This window comes from Panulirus ornatus, chromosome 9 (genome assembly GCF_036320965.1).
Source record: "Panulirus ornatus isolate Po-2019 chromosome 9, ASM3632096v1, whole genome shotgun sequence".
Classification (NCBI taxonomy): domain Eukaryota; kingdom Metazoa; phylum Arthropoda; class Malacostraca; order Decapoda; family Palinuridae; genus Panulirus; species Panulirus ornatus.
In genome coordinates this window covers 30,342,200-30,363,702 of record NC_092232.1, presented here as the reverse complement: position 1 = coordinate 30,363,702, position 21,503 = coordinate 30,342,200, and the positions used below count along the sequence as shown (strand labels likewise).

Sequence of the window (21,503 nt, the reverse complement as noted above, 5' to 3'; positions counted from 1 at the left end):
CTGGGGGCCTTGAAGAATGTGTGGAAGTCGAGAACATTATCTCGGAAAGCAAAAATGGGTATGTTTGAAGGAATAGTGGTTCCAACAATGTTGTATGGTTGCGAGGCGTGGGCTATGGATAGAGTTGTGCGCAGGAGGATGGATGTGCTGGAAATGAGATGTTTGAGGACAATGTGTGGTGTGAGGTGGTTTGATCGAGTGAGTAACGTAAGGGTAAGAGAGATGTGTGGAAATAAAAAGAGCGTGGTTGAGAGAGCAGAAGAGGGTGTTTTGAAGTGGTTTGGGCACATGGAGAGGATGAGTGAGGAAAGATTGACCAAGAGGATATATGTGTCGGAGGTGGAGGGAACAAGGAGAAGAGGGAGACCAAATTGGAGGTGGAAAGATGGAGTGAAAAAGATTTTGTGTGATCGGGGCCTGAACATGCAGGAGAGTGAAAGGAGGGCAAGGAATAGAGTGAATTGGAGCGATGTGGTATACCGGGGTTGACGTGCTGTCAGTGGATTGAATCAGGGCATGTGAGGCGTCTGGGTAAACCATGGAAAGCTGTGTAGGTATGTATATTTGCGTGTGTGGACGTATGTATATACATGTGTATGGGGGGGGGGGGTTGGGCCATTTCTTTCGTCTGTTTCCTTGCGCTACCTCGCAAACGCGGGAGACAGCGACAAAGTATATAAAAAAATATATATATATATATATATATATATATATATATATATATATATATATATATATATATATATATATATATAAAGTACAAAAATAAAATGTATAATATATATATATATATATATATATATATATATATATATATATATATATATATATATATATATATATATTATGACTGCCTATTCAGTATTAATTTCTTAATGGTGTTCTCAGCTTTCCTCACAATTCTCTTATACTGCTCAAGTAGATTACCAATGAGCTGACCAAAGTTCAAAGCAAGGGTAGAGCCAAAGTGAAGTAGAAACCAGTAGTGTTATTATTCTTAGGTGTAGAGTAACACAATGTCTCGTGACTCATGTTACATTCTTAAGTGTCAGGACGGTACGGCATGGTCCGGGTTTATTTACAGAAGTCAAGAGCTAAAAGAAAAATGATTGACCAATGAGCGATGAATACGGTAGGAGGTTATTTCCTTGTCTGACCACTGAAAACTCGCCGCCTCAGGTCAGCGGGGCGTCATCAGGTCTCATCCCGCTCGAGCTGGGAGAGGTCAGATGTTGAGCGCTAGGTAACACCAGGAGGATGTCAACCCTCCAGGTTCATACTCGTACATCTCTCCTTGATAAAGAAGATATCCAGTATTTCAAGGCGTCTGGGGTCGAGTGCAGTGTCAGGTATAGACGTTACCTTCTCGTGAGGCTCTAATGAGGGAGAAATCCTACCACAACCCCATTGTATCTTATCTTATTACCATATATATATATATATATATATATATATATATATATATATATATATATATATATATATATATATATATATATATATATCAACTGGAAGGGCTAGATTCTCTGTTGATTTTATCAGTCCACTATCTTCTAACACCAAATGATGTCGACTCAGTCACGAGAGGAATGACTTAGATCAAAGTTACGAGTCCTACTCGAGACCCTCACTACGGGAGGCACCACCGTCTTTCAAGCAGGGCACGACTCCCCTCTGTGTCTGGTCGTTATGTTGGCTAGGATCATCAGTCGCCAGGTGTTCGCCCGGGAGCAGGTCCTCCCCGTCACTCGGATTCCCTCCGCCACACTTTACCCTGACCCAGTGACATAGGCTCACTCTCAGGTAAACAGCTCCAGATGAAATGCATTTCCCTATATCAAAACACGATATTTTTGTCGTTGTTGGCGTGGCACGTGTTACGTCATGGGCTGAAAGTCACCAGAGCCAATACAACTGTTGTGATTATTATATTATTAATATGTGATGAGGAGAGAGTTGTACACTCGTGTGGTTTCGTCTCTTAATCTTGTTTGTATCATATGTTATAATGTATGTATACACCAGGTGTGCTGACTCGTATGTTGCAAGAGGAATGATGATGTATCTCTGGGGTGTGTTGCAGGAGTACTAATGATGTATGTATCTCTGGGGTGTGTTGCATGAGTACTGATGATGTATCTCTGGGGTGTGTTGCAGGAGTACTGATGATGTATGTATCTCTGGGGTGTGTTGCAGGAGTACTGATGATGTATGTATCTCTGGGGTGTGTTGCATGAGTACTGATGATGTATCTCTGGGGTGTGTTGCAGGAGTATTGATGATGTATGTCTCCCTGAGGTGTGTTGCAGGAGTACTGATGATGTATGTATCTCTGAGGTGTGTTGCAGGAGTACTGATGATGTATGTATCTCTGGGGTGTGTTGCAGGAGTACTGATGATGTATGTCTCTCTGAGGTGTGTTGCAGGAGTACTGATGATGTATGTCTCTCTGGGGTGTGTTGCAGGAGCACTGATGATGTATGTCTCTCTGGGGTGGTTTGCAGGAGTACTGATGATGTATGTATCTCTGATGTGTGTTGCAGGAGTACTGATGATGTATGTCTCTCTGAGGTGTGTTGCAGGAGTACTGATGATGTATGTATCTCTTGGGTGTGTTGCAGGAGTACTGATGATGTATGTATCTCTTGGGTGTGTTGCAGGAGTACTGATGATGTATGTATCTCTTGGGTGTGTTGCAGGAGTACTGATGATGTATGTATCTCTGGGGTGTGTTGCAGGAGTACGGATGATGTATGTCTCTGAGGTGTGTTGCAGGAGTACTGATGATGCATGTCTCTCTGGGGTGTGTTGCAGGAGTACTTATGGTGCATGTCTCTCTGGGGTGTGTTGCAAGAGTACTGATGATGCATGTCTCTCTGGGGTGTGTTTGTTGCAGGAGTACTGATGATGCATGTCTCTCTGGGGTGTGTTGCAGGAGTACTGATGATGCATGTCTTTCTGGGGTGTGTTGCAAGAGCACTGATGATGTATGTATCTCTGGGGTGTGTTGCAGGAGTACTGATGATGCATGTCTCTCTGGGGTGTGTTGCAGGAGTACTGATGATGTATGTCTCTCTGGGGTGTGTTGCAGGAGTACTGATGATGCATGTCTCTCTGGGGTGTGTTGCAGGAGTACTGATGATGTATGTCTCTCTGAGGTGTGTTGCAGGAGTACTGATGATGTATGTCTCTCTGGGGTGTGTGTGTTGCAGGAGTACTGATGATGTATGTCTCTCTGGGGTGTGTTGCAGGAGTACTGATGATGTATGTCTCTCTGGGGTGTGTTGCAGGAGTACTGATGATGCATGTCTCTCTGGGGTGTGTTGCAGGAGTACTGATGATGCAATGTCTCTCTGGGGTGTGTTGCAGAAGTACTGATGATGCATGTCTCTCTGGGGTGTGTTGCAGGAGTACTGATGATGCATGTCTCTCTGGGGTGTGTTGCAGGAGTACTGATGATGCATGTCTCTCTGGGGTGTGTTGCAGAAGTACTGATGATGCATGTCTCTCTGGGGTGTGTTGCAGGAGTACTGATGATGCATGTCTCTCTGAGGTGTGTTGCAGGAGTACTGATGATGTATGTCTCTCTGGGGTGTGTTGCAGGAGTACTGATGATGCATGCCTCTCTGGGGTGTGTTGCAGGAGTACTGATGATGTATGTCTCTCTGGAGTGTGTTGCAGGAGTACTGATGATGCATTTCTCTCTGGGGTGTGTCTGTTGCAGGAGTACTGATGATGTATGTCTCTCTGGGGTGTGTTGCAGGAGTACTGATGATGCATGTCTCTCTGGGGTATGTTGCAGGAGTACTGATGATGCATGTCTCTCTGGGGTGTGTGTGTTGCAGGAGTACTGACGATGCATGTCTCTCTGGGGTGTGTGTTGCAGGAGTACTGATGATGTATGTCTCTCTGGGGTGTGTTGCAGGAGTACTGATGATGCATGTCTCTCTGGGGTGTGTGTGTTGCAGGAGTACTGATGATGCATGTGTCTCTGGGGTGTGTGTTGCAGGAGTACTGATGATGCATGTCTCTGTGGGGTGTGTTGCAGGAGTACTGATGATGTATGTCTCTCTGGGGTGTGTTGCAGGAGTACTGATGATGCATGTCTCTCTGGGGTGTGTGTTGCAGGAGTACTGACGATGTATGTCCCTCTGGGGTGTGTTGCAGGAGTACTGATGATGTATGTCTCTCTGGGGTGTGGTGCAGGAGTACTGATGATGCATGTCTCTCTGGGGTGTGTGTTGCAGGAGTACTGACGATGTATGTCTCTCTGGGGTGTGTTGCAGGAGTACTGGTGATGTATGTCTCTCTGGGGTGTGTTGCAGGAGTACTGATGATGTATGTATCTCTGGGGTGTGTTGCAGGAGTACTGACGATGCGTGTCTCTCTGGGGTGTGTTGCAGGAGTACTGACGATGTATGTATCTCTGGGGTGTGTTGCAGGAGTACTGATGATGTATGTATCTTTGGGGTGTGTTGCAGGAGTACTGATGATGCATGTCTCTCTGGGGTGTGTTGGAGGAGTACTGATGATGTATGTATCTCTAGGGTGTGTAGCAGGAGTACTGACGATGCATGTCTCTCTGGGGTGTGTTGCAGGAGTACTGATGATGTATGTATCTCTGGGGTGTGTTGCAGGAGTACTGATGATGTATGTATCTCTGGGGTGTGTAGCAGGAGTACTGATGATGATGTCTCTCTGGGGTGTGTTGCAGGAGTACTGACGATGCATGTCTCTCTGGGGTGTGTTGCAGGGTATGGTGAGGGCGTCCAACGTGCGGCAGGCTGGGCTGTGGGCGGCGGTGGTCGGGCTGGTGCTGGTGCTGGTGCTGGTCACGCGACCCAGGACCCACCTGGAGGAGGGAGACGCCCTCCGGGGACCCGTCAGAGCCCTGAGCGGCCTCCAGCGCGCCCCGCCCGAACCTCTCCTCCAGCCTAACCAGGTGAGTAACCACGTGTGACCAAGCGATCCTTAAGACACAGTAGCAGTTTGTGTGTGTGTGTGTGTGTGTGTGTGTGTGTGTGTGTGTGTGTTGGGGGGGAACACGTGGTCATCACAAGCTGGCCATCAGCAGTGTGGGGGGGAACACGTGGTCCTCACCAGCTGGCCATCAGCAGTGTGGGATAACACGTGGTCGTCGCAAGCTGGAAAGCTGGCCATCAGCAGTGTGGGGAAACACGTGGTCATCACAAGCTGGCCATCAGCAGTGTGGGGGGGGGGGGAACACGTGGTCATCACAAGCTGGCCATCAACAGTGTGGGGAGAACACGTGGTCCTCACACAAGTTGGCCATCAACAGTGTGGGGGAAACACGTGGTCATCACAAGCTGGCCATCAACAGTGTGGGGAGAACACGTGGTCCTCACACAAGTTGGCCATCAACAGTGTGGGGGAAACACGTGGTCATCACAAGCTGGCCATCAACAGTGTGGAAAAACACGTGGTCATCACAAGCTGGCCATCAGCAGTGTGGGGGGAACACGTGGTCCTCACACAAGTTGGCCATCAACAGTGTGGGGGAAACACGTGGTCCTCACAAGCTGGCCATCAGCAGTGTGGGGGAAACACATCTTTGTGCCAAGTTTCACGAAGTATGACTGTAGTATGGCCCAGTCATGGCCAGAAGAAGCAATGTTGTGTATAGCTCGGGCCATGTAAGAGGACGTCCTTACGCCAGACATGATGAACTCTGGCCAAGTCATGTCCAGATGGCATGAATATGGCCAAGTCATGTCCAGATGGCATGAATATGGCCAAGTCATGTCCAGATGGCATGAATATGGCCAAGTCATGTGGAGAAGGCACAATGGTGCGTGTGTACAGTAATGCCTGAGCCAGTACACATGGCTGGGATCGTACGTGTTGGGTGGGACGTTTGGGACTGTCGTCCTGGGGGCGCGTCGTTTCGATGGCGACCCCTGACCTCTGACTCCTGACCTTTGACCTCTGACCCCTGACAGAATGCCAAGAAATCCCCGGTGTGGACGCAACACTATCGAGTGTGTACATGTGTGTGTGTGTGTGTGTGTGTGTGTGTGTGTGTGTGTCAGTCACCGCTGACGACCTGGCCCGGGACGGACGCCTCCAGCACCTGACTGTGGGGAGGAGGTCAACACCTGGTAATCACACCTACGTCCCACACCGGGATGGCCAGTGTGGGTGTGGCCCCAGCTGGGGCAGACGGTGGCCAGCCTCTGCTTTCGTAACACATCTCCACGCTGGGGTGGTGACGTAACACATCTCCACGCTGGGGTGGTGACGTAACACCTGGACTGATAACAGTGATAGCGTTGGAGGCCTAGATATCGTTACCCAGGTCCCTGGTGACAAGGTCAGGTGGTCGCCTGGTGTGCAGGTTACCCAGGTCAGCCTGGGACCTGGTGACAGGTCAGGTGGTCGCGTGGATTTTTAAATTGTTCATTTGTTTGTTCGTCATCATGAACAAAAGCTGAAGTGTTGCCAAGTAATGACAAGAAAGTTCTCTATGTAACCTTCAAATAACAAAAGACAAAGATCAAATAACAATCTAATTAAAAGTACAGTATGGGACATGTAAGACACAGTATGGGACATGTAAGATACAGTATGGGACATGTAGGATACAGTATGGGACATGTAAGATACAGTATGTGACATGTAAGATACAGTATGGGACATGTAAGATACAGTATGGGACATGTAAGATACAGTATGAGACATGTAAGATACAATATGGGATACGTAAGATACATTATGGGGACATGTAAGATACAGTATGGGGCATAAGATACAGTATGAGACTTGGAAGATACAGTATGGGAAATGTAAGACACAGTATGGGACATGTAAGATACAGTATGGGACTTGTAAGATACAGTAGGGGACATAAGATGCAGTATGGGACATGTAAGATACAGTATGGGACTTGTAAGATACATTATGAGACATAAGATACAGTATTGGACATGTAAGATACAGTATGGGACATGTAAGATACAGTATGGGACATGTAAGATACAGTATGGGACATGTAGGATACAGTATGGGACATGTAAGATACAGTATGGGACATGTAAGATACAATATGGGACATGTAAGATACAGCATGGGACATGTAAGATACAGTATGGGACATGTAGGATACAGTATGAGACATGTAGGATACAGTATGGGACATGTAAGATACAGCATGGGACTTGTAAGATACAGTATGGGACATGTAAGATACAGTATGGGACATGTAAGATACAGTATGGGACATGTAAGATACACTATGGGACATGTAAGATACAGTATGGGACATGTAGGATACAGTATGGGACATGTAAGATACAGTATGGGACATGTAAGATACAGCATGGGACATGTAAGATACAGTATGGGACATGTAAGATACAGTATGGGACATGTAAGATACAATATGGGACATGTAAGATACAGTATGGGACATGTAGGATACAGTATGGGACATGTAGGATACAGTATGGGACATGTAAGATACAGTATGGGACATGTAAGATACAGCATGGGACATGTAAGATACAGTATGGGACACGTAAGATACAGTATGGGACACGTAGGATACAGTATGGGACATGTAAGATACAGTATGGGACATGTAAGATACAGTATGGGACACGTAGGATACAGTATGGGACATGTAAGATATAGTATGGGACATGTAGGATACAGTATGGGACATGTAGGATACAGTATGGGACATGTAGGATACAGTATGGGACATGTAGATACAGTATGGGACATGTAAGCACAGCATGGTCAGACATGTAAGATACAGTATGGGACATGTAAGATACAGATATGGGACACGTAGGATACAGTATGGGACATGTAAGATACAGTATGGGACATGTAGGATACAGTATGGAACATGTAAGATACAGTATGGGACATGTAAGATACAGTATGGGACATGTAAGATACAGTATGGGACATGTAAGATACAGTATGGGACATGTAGGATACAGTAGGGACATGTAAGATACAGTATGAGACATGTAAGATACAGTATGAGACATGTAAGATAAAATATGGGACATGTAAGATACAGTATGAGACATGTAAGATACAGTATGGGACATGTAAGATACAGTATGGGACATGTAGGATACAGTATGGGACATGTAAGATACAGTATGAGACATGTAAGATACAATATGGGACATGTAAGAAGACTTCTTCTAAGCCACATTTCAGAACGACACGACCTAAATATGGCTTGGTGATGATACTCACTCACTACAACTTTATAAAGTGCATTGTAAAGTGCTTGTAGGAAGGTACGTATCTGTACGTAGAGTTTCGTCTCGATCGATTAAATAAGGAACAGCAACTATATATATATATATATATATATATATATATATATATATATATATATATATATATATATATATAGTAAAAGGTAGTAAAAGCTTTGCGGAAGATGAAAGCCGGCAAGGCAGCAGGTTTGGATGGTATTGCAGTGGAATTTATTAAAAAAGGGGGTGACTGTATTGTTGACTGGTTGGTAAGGTTATTTAATGTATGTATGACTCATGGTGAGGTGCCTGAGGATTGGCGGAATGCGTGCACAGTGCCACTGTACAAAGGCAAAGGGGATAAGAGTGAGTGCTCAAATTACAGATGTATAAGTTTGTTGAGTATTCCTGGTAAATTATATGGGAGGGTATTGATTGAGAGGGTGAAGGCATGTACAGAGCATCAGATTGGGGAAGGGCAGTGTGGTTTCAGAAGTGGTAGAGGATGTGTGGATCAGGTGTTTGCTTTGAAGAATGTATGTGAGAAATACTTAGAAAAGCAAATGGATTTGTATGTAGTATTTATGGATCTGGAGAAGGCATATGATAGAGTTGATAGAGATGCTCTGTGGAAGGTATTAAGAATATATGGTGTGGGAGGCAAGTTGTTAGAAGCAGTGAAAAGTTTTTATCGAGGATGTAAGGCATGTGTACGTGTAGGAAGAGAGGAAAGTGATTGGTTCTCAGTGAATGTAGGTTTGTGGCAGGGGTGTGTGATGTCTCCATGGTTGTTTAATTTGTTTATGGATGGGGTTGTTAGGGAGGTGAATGCAAGAGTTTTGGAAAGAGGGGCAAGTATGAAGTCTGTTGGGGATGAGAGAGCTTGGGAAGTGAGTCAGTTGTTGTTCGCTGATGATACAGCGCTGGTGGCTGATTCATGTGAGAAACTGCAGAAGCTGGTGACTGAGTTTGGTAAAGTGTGTGAAAGAAGAAAGTTAAGAGTAAATGTGAATAAGAGCAAGGTTATTAGGTACAGTAGGGTTGAGGGTCAAGTCAATTGGGAGGTGAGTTTGAATGGAGAAAAACTGGAGGAAGTGAAGTGTTTTAGATATCTGGGAGTGGATCTGGCAGCGGATGGAACCATGGAAGCGGAAGTGGATCATAGGGTGGGGGAGGGGGCGAAAATTCTGGGAGCCTTGAAGAATGTTTGGAAGTCGAGAACATTATCTCGGAAAGCAAAAATGGGTATGTTTGAAGGAATAGTGGTTCCAACAATGTTGTATGGTTGCGAGGCGTGGGATATGGATAGAGTTGTGCGCAGGAGGGTGGATGTGCTGGAAATGAGATGTTTGAGGACAATGTGTAGTGTGAGGTGGTTTGATCGAGTAAGTAACGTAAGGGTAAGAGAGATGTGTGGAAATAAAAAGAGCGTGGTTGAGAGAGCAGAAGAGGGTGTTTTGAAATGGTCTGGGCACATGAAGAGAATGAGTGAGGAAAGATTGACCAAGAGGATATATGTGTCGGAGGTGGAGGGAACGAGGAGAAGAGGGAGACCAAATTGGAGGTGGAAAGATGGAGTGAAAAAGATTTTGTGTGATCGGGGCCTGAACATGCAGGAGGGTGAAAGGAGGGCAAGGAATAGAGTGAATTGGAGCGATGTGGTATACCGGGGTTGACGTGCTGTCAGTGGATTGAATCAAGGCATGTGAAGCGTCTGTGGTAAACCATGGAAAGCTGTGTAGGTATGTATATTTGCGTGTGTGGACGTATGTATATACATGTGTATGGGGGTGGGTTGGGCCATTTCTTTCGTCTGTTTCCTTGCGCTACCTCGCAAACGCGGGAGACAGCGACAAAGCAAAAAGAAAAAAAAAAAAAAAAATATATATATATATATATATATATATATATATATATATATATATATATATATATATATATTTAATTTGTTTATGGATGGGTTTGTTAGGGAGGTGAATGGAAGAGTTTTGGAAAGAGGGGCAAGTATGAAGTCTGTTGTGGATGAGAGAGCTTGGGAAGTGAGTCAGTTGTTGTTCGCTGATGATACAGCGCTGGTGGCTGATTCATGTGAGAAACTGCAGAAGCTGGTGACTGAGTTTGGTAAAGTGTGTGAAAGAAGAAAGTTAAGAGTAAATGTGAATAAGAGCAAGGTTATTAGGTACAGTAGGGTTGATGGTCAAGTCAATTGGGAGGTAAGTTTGAATGGAGAAAAACTGGAGGAAGTAAAGTGTTTTAGATATCTGGGAGTGGATCTGGCAGCGGATGGAACCATGGAAGCGGAAGTGAATCATAGGGTGGGGGAGGGGGCGAAAATCCTGGGAGCATTGAAGAATGTGTGGAAGTCGAGAACATTATCTCGGAAAGCAAAAATAGGTAAGTTTGAAGGAATAGTGGTTCCAACAATGTTGTATGGCTGCGAGGCGTGGGCTATGGATAGAGTTGTGCGCAGGAGGGTGGATGTGCTGGAAATGAGATGTTTGAGGACAATGTGTGGTGTGAGGTGGTTTGATCGAGTAAGTAATGTAAGGGTAGGAGAGATGTGTGGAAATAAAAAGAGCATGGTTGAGAGAGCAGAGGAGGGTGTTTTGAAATGGTTTGGGCACATGGAGAGAATGAGTGAGGAAAGATTGACCAAGAGGATATATGTGTCGGAGGTGGAGGGAACGAGGAGAAGTGGGAGACCTAATTGGAGGTGGAAAGATGGAGTGAAAAAGATTTTGAGTGATCGGGGCCTGAACATGCAGGAGGGTGAAAGGCGGGCAAGGAATAGAGTGAATTGGATCGATGTGGTATACCGGGGTTGACGTGCTGTCAGTGGATTGAATCAGGGCATGTGAAGCGTCTGGGGTAAACCATGGAAAGTTGTGTGGGGCCTGGATGTGGAAAGGGAGCTGTGGTTTCGGGCATTATTGCATGACAGCTGGAGACTGAGTGTGAACGAATGGGGCCTTTGTTATCTTTTCCTAGCGCTACCTCGCACACATGTGGGGGGAGGGGGATGGTATTCCATGTGTGGCGAGGTGGCGATGGGAATGAATAAAGGCAGGCAGTGTGAATTGTGTGCATGGGTATATATGTATGTGTCTGTGTGTGTATATATATATATGTGTACATTGAGATGTATGGGTGTGTATGGTTGCGTGTGTGGACGTGTGTGTGTATATACATGTGTACGGGGGTGGGTTGGGCCATTTCTTTCTTGTTTCCTTGCGCTACCTCGCAAATGCGGGAGACAGCGACAAAGCAAAATAAAAAAAAAAAATATATATAATGTATATGCCGTGTTCAGTGTTGTAAATGGAAATGTTGAAGAGCTTGTTCATTTGTGTGCTGAAAAAGGACTAGTGATTAGGAATACCTGGTTTAAAAATAGAGATATACATAAGTATACGTATGTAAGTAGGAGAGATGGCCAGAAAGTGTTATTGGATTACGTGTTAATTGATAGGCGCGTGAGAGAGAGACTTTTGGATGTTAATGTGTTGAAAAGGGGCAACTGGAGGGATGTCTGATCATTATCTTGTGAAGGCGAAGGTGAAGATTTATTGAACAGAGAAGAGGTAGTAAAACATTGCGGATGATGAAAGCCGGCAAGGCGGCGGGTTTGAATGGTACTGCAGTGGAATTTATTAAAAAAGGGGTGACTGTGTTATTGACTGGTTGGTAAAGATATTCAATGTATGTATGGCTCATGGTGAAGTAGCCGAGGATTGGCGCAATGCATGCATAGTGCCATTGTACAAAGGCAAAGGGAATAAAGGTGGGTGTTCAAATTACAGAGGTATAAGTTTGTTGAGTATTCCTGGGAAATTATATGGGAGGGTATTGATTGAAAGAGTAAAGGCATGTACAGAGCATCAGATTGGGGAAGAGCAGTGTTATTTCAGAAGTGGTAAAGGATGTGTGGATCAGGTGTTTGCTTTAAAGAATGTATGTGAGAAATACTTAGAAAAAACAGATGGATTTGTATGTAGGATTTATGGATCTGGTGAAGGCATAAGTCAGAGTTGATAGAGATGCTTTGTGGAAGGTATTAAGAGTATATGGTGTGGGAGATAAGTTGCTAGAAGCAGTGAAGAGTTTTTATCAAGAATGTAAGGCATGTGTACGAGTAGGAAGAGAGAAAAGTGATTGGTTCCCAGTGGATGTCGGTTTGCGAGAGGGGTGCATGATGTCTCCATGGTTTTTATTTCCTTTATGGATAGGGTTGTTAATGAGGTGAATGCAAGAGTTTTGGAGAGAGGGGCAAGTATGCAGTCTGTTGTGGATGAGAGGGCTTGGGAAATGAGTCAGTTGTTGATCGCTAATGATACAGCGCTGGTGGATGATTCGGGTGAGACACTGCAGAAGCTGGTGACTGAGTTTGGTAAAGTGTATGAAAGAAGAAAGCTGACAGTATATGTGAATAAGAGCAAGGTTATTAGGTTCAGTAGGGTTGAGGTACAAGTTAATTGGGAGGTAAGTTTGAATGGAGAAAAATTGGAGGAAGTGAAGTGTTTTAGATATCTGGGAGTGAATTCAGCAGCGGATGGAACCATGGAAGCGGAAGTGAGTCACGGGGTGGGGGAGGGGTCGAAGGTTCTGAGAGCCTTGAAGAATGTAAGGCGAGAACGTTGTCTGGGGGAGCAAAAATGAGTATGTCTGAAGGAATAGTGGTTCCAACAAAGTTATATGGTTGCGAGGCGGGGGCTATAGATAGGGTTGTGCGGAGGAGGGTGGATGTGTTGGAAATTAAATGTCTGCGGACAATATGTGGTGTGAGGGGGTTTGATCGAGTAAGTAATGAAAGGGTAAGAGAGATGTGTGGTAATAAATAGAGTGTGGTTGAGAGAGCAGAAGAGGGTGTTTTGAAATGGTTTGGTCACATGGAGAGAATGGGTGAGGAAAGATTGACCAAGAGGATATATGCGTCAGAGGTGGAGGAAACGAGAAGTGGGAGACCAAATTGGAGGTGGAAGGATGGAGTGAAAAAGATTTTGAGCGATCGGGTTCTGAAAATACAGGAGGGTGAAAGGCGTGCAAGGAATAGAGTGAATTGGAACAATGTGGTATAACGGGGTCGATATGCTGTCAATGGATTGAACCAGGGCATGTGAAGTGTCTGGGGTAAACCATGAAAAGTTCTGTGGGGCCTGGATGTGGAAAGGGAGCTGTGGTTTCGGTGCATTACACATGACAGCTAGAAATTGAGTGTGAACGAATGTGGCCTTTGTTGTCTTTTCCTAGCGCTACCTCGCACGCGCAGGGGGAGTGGTGTGCCATTTCATGTGTGGCGGGGTGGCGAAGAGAATGGATAAAGGCAGCAAGTATGAATATGTACATGTGTATATATGTATGCATATGTGCATGTGTGGGCGTTTAGGTATATACATGTGTATTTGGGTGGGTTGGGCCATTTCTTTCGTCTGTTTCATTGCGCTACCTCGCTAACGCGGGAGACAGCAACAAAGGATAATAAATAATAAATGAACACGATCATGTATGTTTATCTACATATAACACAGTCATATATGTATATTTGCATATAACACAATCATGTATGTATATCTACATAAAACACGATCATGCATGTATATCTACATATAACGCGATCATGCATTTATATCTACATATAACATGATCAAGTATGTATATCTATATATAAAACGATCATTTATGTACATCTACATAGAACACGATCATGTATATCTATATATAACACGATCATGTATATCTATATTTTACACGATCATGTGTTTTTTTTTTTTTTTTATACTTTGTCGCTGTCTCCCGCGTTTGCGAGGTAGCGCAAGGAAACAGACGAAAGAAATGCCCCCCCCCCCATACACATGTACATACGTCCACACACGCAAATATACATACCTACACAGCTTTCCATGGTTTACCCCAGACGCTTCACATGCCTTGATTCAATCCACTGACAGCACGTCAACCCCTGTATACCACATCGCTCCAATTCACTCTATTCCTTGCCCTCCTTTCACCCTCCTGCATGTTCAGGCCCCGATCACACAAAATCTTTTTCACTCCATCTTTCCACCTCCAATTTGGTCTCCCTCTTCTCCTCGTTCCCTCCACCTCCGACACATATATCCTCTTGGTCAATCTTTCCTCACTCATTCTCTCCATGTGCCCAAACCATTTCAAAACACCCTCTTCTGCTCTCTCAACCACGCTCTATTTATTTCCACACATCTCTCTTACCCTTACGTTACTTACTCGATCAAACCACCTCACACCACACATTGTCCTCAAACATCTCATTTCCAGCACATCCATCCTCCTGCGCACATCTCTATCCATAGCCCACGCCTCGCAACCATACAACATTGTTGGAACCACTATTCCTTCAAACATACCCATTTTTGCTTTCCGAGATAATGTTCTCGACTTCCACACATTTTTCAAGGCTCCCAAAATTTTCGCCCCCTCCCCCACCCTATGATCCACTTCCGCTTCCATGGTTCCATCCGCTGACAGATCCACTCCCAGATATCTAAAACACTTCACTTCCTCCAGTTTTTCTCCATTCAAACTCACCTCCCAATTGACTTGACCCTCACCCCTACTGTACCTAATAACCTTGCTCTTATTCACATTTACTCTTAACTTTCTTCTTCCACACACTTTACCAAACTCAGTCACCAGCTTCTGCAGTTTCTCACATGAATCAGCCACCAGCGCTGTATCATCAGCGAACAACAACTGACTCACTTCCCAAGCTCTCTCATCCCCAACAGACTTCATACTTGCCCCTCTTTCCAGGACTCTTGCATTTACCTCCCTAACAACCCCATCCATAAACAAATTAAACAACCATGGAGACATCACACGCCCCTGCCGCAAACCTACATTCACTGAGAACCAATCACTTTCCTCTCTTCCTACACGTACACATGCCTTACATCCTCGATAAAAACTTTTCACTGCTTCTAACAACTTGCCTCCCACACCATATATTCTTAATACCTTCCACAGAGCATCTCTATCAACTCTATCATATGCCTTCTCCAGATCCATAAATGCTACATACAAATCCATTTGCTTTTCTAAGTATTTCTCACATACATTCTTCAAAGCAAACACCTGATCCACACATCCTCTACCACTTCTGAAACCGCACTGCTCTTCCCCAATCTGATGCTCTGTACATGCCTTCACCCTCTCAATCAATACCCTCCCATATAATTTACCAGGAATACTCAACAAACTTATACCTCTGTAATTTGAGCACTCACTCTTATCCCCTTTGCCTTTGTACAATGGCACTATGCACGCATTCCGCCAATCCTCAGGCACCTCACCATGAGTCATACATACATTAAATAACCTTACCAACCAGTCAACAATACACGATCATGTATACCTACAGAGAACACGATCATGTATGTATATCTACATATAACACGATCATGTATGTATATCTACATATAACACGATCATGTATATCTATATATAAGACGATCATGTATGTATATCTACATATAACACGATCATGTATGTATATCTACATAGAACACGATCATGTATGTATATCTACATATAACACGATCATGTACGTATATCTACATATAACACGATCATGTATGTATATCTACATATAACACGATTATGTATGTATATCTACATAGAACACGATCGTGTATGTATATCTACATAGAACACGATCATGTATGTATATCTACGTAGAACACGATCATGTATGTATATCTACATATAACACGATCATGTATGTATATCTACATATAACACGATCATGTATGTATATCTACATATAACACGATCATGTATGTATATCTACATAGAACACGATCGTGTATGTATATCTACATAGGACACGATCATGTATGTATATCTACATAGAACACGATCATGTATGTATATCTACATATAACACGATCATGTATGTATATCTACATAGAACACGATCATGTATGTATATCTAAACAGAACACGATCATGTATGTATATCTACATAGAACACGATCATGTATGTATATCTAAACAGAACACGATCATGTATGTATATCTAAACAGAACACGATCATGTATGTATATCTACATAGAACACGATCATGTATGTATATCTACATATAACACGATCATGTATGTATATCTACATAGAACACGATCGTGTATGTATATCTACATAGAACACGATCATGTATGTATATCTACGTAGAACACGATCATGTATGTATATCTACGTAGAACACGATCATGTATGTATATCTACATATAACACGATCATGTATGTATATCTAAACAGAACACGATCATGTATGTATATCTACATAGAACACGATCATGTATGTATATCTACGTAGAACACGATCATGTATGTATATCTACATAGAACACGATCATGTATGTATATCTAAACAGAACACGATCATGTATGTATATCTACATAGAACACGATCATGTATGTATATCTAAACAGAACACGATCATGTATGTATATCTAAACAGAACACGATCATGTATGTATATCTACATAGAACACGATCATGTATGTATATCTAAACAGAACACGATCATGTATGTATATCTACATATAACACGATCATGTATGTATATCTACATAGAACACGATCGTGTATGTATATCTACATAGAACACGATCATGTATGTATATCTACGTAGAACACGATCATGTATGTATATCTACGAAGAACACGATCATGTATGTATATCTACATATAACACGATCATGTATGTATATCTACATATAACACGATCATGTATGTATATCTACATAGAACACGATCGTGTATGTATATCTACATAGAACACGATCATGTATGTATATCTACATAGAACACGATCATGTATGTATATCTACATATAACACGATCATGTATGTATATCTACATAGAACACGATCATGTATGTATATCTAAACAGAACACGATCATGTATGTATATCTACATAGAACACGATCATGTATGTATATCTAAACAGAACACGATCATGTATGTATATCTAAACAGAACACGATCATGTATGTATATCTACATAGAACACGATCATGTATGTATATCTACATATAACACGATCATGTATGTATATCTAAACAGAACACGATCATGTATGTATATCTACATAGAACACGATCATGTATGTATATCTACGTATAACACGATCATGTATGTATATCTACATATAACACGATCATGTATGTATATCTACATAGAACACGATCATGTATGTATATCTACATATAACACGATCATGTATGTATATCTACATAGAACACGATCATGTATGTATATCTACATATAACACGATCATGTATGTATATCTACATAGAACACGATCATGTATGTATATCTATATATAACACGATCATGTATGTATATCTACGTATAACACGATCATGTATGTATATCTACATAGAACACGATCATGTATGTATATCTATATATAACACGATCATGTATGTATATCTACGTATAACACGATCATGTATGTATATCTACATAGAACACGATCATGTATGTATATCTATATATAACACGATCATGTATGTATATCTACGTATAACACGATCATGTATGTATATCTACGTATAACACGATCATGTATGTATATCTACATAGAACACGATCATGTATGTATATCTACATAGAACACGATCATGTATGTATATCTACATAGAACACGATCATGTATGTATATCTACATATAACACGATCATGTATGTATATCTACGTATAACACGATCGTGCACGTAAGTATATTTCTGGCTTGCATCACGGGCGTCGGGTTGACATGTGTTACGTAAGCAGCAGCAGCAGCAGCCTAGTTATAGCTGAAGGTGCCATCACCAGCTTGCCAAGGGTTTGTGTGACGTCTGCAGCCACTCTCTCCCTCCCCTCCTGTACATCACGTCTCCTACACTCTATATGTATGTACAACTATATATGTACTGCTCTCACACGTACTGCGGGGGGGGTGATGTAAGGCACTTAAAGAAAATAACAAACTGTCGACCAACAGCTCTGGTGCCTGTACTCAGCTAGGCTGAAAAATTAATGTACTGGCCACGTTTGAGACGAACTGTAATTCAAACAATAACATTGGTCACACACACACACACACACACACACACACACACACACACACACACACATAAAAATAAATGAAGTTTATCCGAGTATGCGATAATTCGTGGTCGCCAGAGATAATCATGAAGGACATGTGGAAACAATCACTACACACACACAGTGGCATCATGGATTCAGGTTCGACACTGCGACGTAACTTTGGTCATCGTGAAAGTATTATACAATGTCTCAGTAATTCCAATCTGTACACCACATACATTAAGGAATATATATATATATATATATATATATATATATATATATATATATATATATATATATATATATAAACCATCATAAAGGTCTTCGTGGTTCTTAGATTAGGTTAACTTTTGAGTTGCATTATTATTTCTCGTGAGATGTGCTGGACATGTTGCCTCTACACAAAGCTCGGACCTCGATGGCTCAGCCCATATTTTATAGTTTATTATGGTTAACACTTTCATATTCACACTACCTCCACTAGTGCCTCCTTCCCTGTACCTCCACTAGTGCCTCCTTCCCTGTACCTCCACTAGTGCCTCCTTCCCTGTACCTCCACTACTGCCTCCTTCCCTGTACCTCCACTAGTGCCTCCTTCTCTGTACCTCCACTAGTGCCTCCTTCCCTGTACCTCCACTACTGCCTCCTTCCCTGTACCTCCACTAGTGCCTCCTTCCCTGTACCTCCTTCCCTCTACCTCCACTAGTGCCTCCTTCATTGTACCTCAGCCAGTGCCTCCTTTCCTGTACCTCCACTAGTGCCTCCTTCCCTCTACGTCAAGCAGTGCCTCCTTCCCTGTACCTCCACTAGTGCCTCCTTCCCTGTACCTCCACTAGAGCCTCCTTCCCTCTACCTCCACTTGTGCCTCCTTCCCTGTACCTCCACTACTGCCTCCTTCCCTGTACCTCCACTAGTGCCTCCTTCCCTGTACCTCCACTAGTGCCTCCTTCCCTGTACCTCCACTAGTGCCTCCTTCCCTCTACCTCCACTAGTGCCTCCTTCATTGTACCTCAGCCAGTGCCTCCTTCCCTGTACCTCCACTAGTGCCTCCTTCCCTGTACCTCCACTAGTGCCTCCTTCCCTGTACCTCCACTACTGCCTCCTTCCCTGTACCTCCACTAGTGCCTCCTTCCCTGTACCTCCACTAGTGCCTCCTTCCCTGTACCTTCACTAGTGCCTCCTTCCCTGTACCTCCACTAGTGCCTCCTTCCCTATACCTCCACTAGTGCCTCCTTCCCTCTACCTCCACTAGTGCCTCCTTCATTGTACGTCAGCCAGTGCCTCCTTCCCTGTACCTCCACTAGTGCCTCCTTCCCTGTACCTCCACTAGTGCCTCCTTCCCTGTACCTCCACTACTGCCTCCTTCCCTGTACCTCCACTAGTGCCTCCTTCCCTGTACCTCCACTAGTGCCTCCTTCCCTGTACCTCCACTAGTGCCTCCTTCCCTGTACCTCCACTAGTGCCTCCTTCCCTGTACCTCACTAGTGCCTCCTTCCCTCTACCTCCACTAGTGCCTCCTTCCCTGTACCTCCACTAGTGCCTCCTTCCCTCTACCTCCACTAGTGCCTCCTTCATTGTACGTCAGCCAGTGCCTCCTTCCCTGTACCTCCACTAGTGCCTCCTTCCCTGTACCTCCACTAGTGCCTCCTTCCCTGTACCTCCACTACTGCCTCCTTCCCTGTACCTCCACTAGTGCCTCCTTCCCTGTACCTCCACTAGTGCCTCCTTCCCTGTACCTTCACTAGTGCCTCCTTCCCTGTACCTCCACTAGTGCCTCCTTCCCTATACCTCCACTAGTGCCTCCTTCCCTCTACCTCCACTAGTGCCTCCTTCATTGTACGTCAGCCAGTGCCTCCTTCCCTGTACCTCCACTAGTGCCTCCTTCCCTGTACCTCCACTAGTGCCTCCTTCCCTGTACCTCCACTAGTGCCTCCTTCCCTGTACCTCCACTAGTGCCTCCTTCCCTGTACCTCCACTTGTGCCTCCTTACCAGGGAGGGAGGACCTGGTGTGCCCAGGAGTGGTACAGCTGCAGTCCCCGGGGGTCGTGGTGTGCAGCAAGAGGGAGGTGTCCCCCAGTAGTGGCACAGCTGTACACCTGGGGGTGGATGCACGAGTTTGCTGGGTCGTACAACGTGCCACTCAGGACTATATATATATATATATATATATATATATATATATATATATATATATATATATATATACTTCCCACGTATTCCCTGCGTGTCGTAGAAGGCGACTAAAAGGGAAGGGAGCGGGGGGCTGGAAATCCTGCACTCTCGTTTTTTTTTATTTTAATTTTCCAAAAGAAGGAACAGAGAAGGGGGCCAGGTGAGGGTATTCCCTCAAAGGCCCAGTCCTCTGTTCTTAACGCTACCTCGCTATCGCGAGAAATGGCGAATAGTATGAAAAAAAAAAAAAAAAAAAAAATATATATATATATATATATATATATATATATATATATATATATATATATATATATTAGTACATCTGTTTCCAGTGAACATGAGTCTTGTGAGTGTACGAAGTTTTTGTAGCGGCAGCGTTCGACCATCCATGGGATAACAGGCGCCTCATCCAGCTGTATACTTGTGCTCACAAGCAAACGTGTGTGTTGGGGGGTCAGGTTGAGACCATCTTGAGGGGCGCGGCAGGTGGTCGTCGCCTGTGATGAGTTCATTGAGGAGATGAGAGCTTGTTGTGAGGCATGTGCTGGTGTAGGACACACACGCGCCCCTCCTGCTCCACTCCCGCTGGCTGGCGAGGGGCTCCCGTTGCCTGTGCCTCACACATCGCCACCTACATCACCACGGCCACTCCCCGTCTCCTGTCACAGTGAGGCTCTTAACCCGTGTCCTTGAGTGTGAGTGTTCTTATCTCGCTGTGTCACTGCTGGATGGGAAGCTTGGGAACATCTGTGGTCCAGTGCGGAATGTATACAGCTACACCACCAGCCTCAGTGTATATAGCAACACAACCAGCCTCAGTGTATATAGCAACACAACCAGCCTGAGTGCATATAGCAACACAACCAGCCTGACTGTATATAGCAACACAACCAGCCTCAGTGTACATAGCAACACCACCAGCCTCGGTGTACATAGCAACACAACCAGCCTCAGTGTACATAGCAACACCACCAGCC

At 44.0% G+C, this 21,503-nt stretch overlaps 2 protein-coding genes across 2 annotated transcripts in view; one reads left to right on the top strand and one right to left on the bottom strand.

The window, feature by feature from the left end:
• Nucleotides 1–21,503, bottom strand: part of LOC139750309 (coiled-coil domain-containing protein 39-like) — a 512,953-nt gene that overhangs the window by 348,280 nt on the left and 143,170 nt on the right. The gene's annotated exons all lie outside the window — the stretch shown is intronic.
• LOC139750308 (galactosylgalactosylxylosylprotein 3-beta-glucuronosyltransferase P-like) overlaps nucleotides 1–21,503 on the top strand; it is a 156,961-nt gene that overhangs the window by 80,532 nt on the left and 54,926 nt on the right. The window contains exon 3 of the mRNA XM_071664949.1: nucleotides 4,754–4,942. Coding sequence (XP_071521050.1) covers nucleotides 4,757–4,942 — 186 coding nt within the window. The 5' untranslated portion in view covers nucleotides 4,754–4,756. The remainder of the gene's footprint in view (nucleotides 1–4,753; nucleotides 4,943–21,503) is intronic.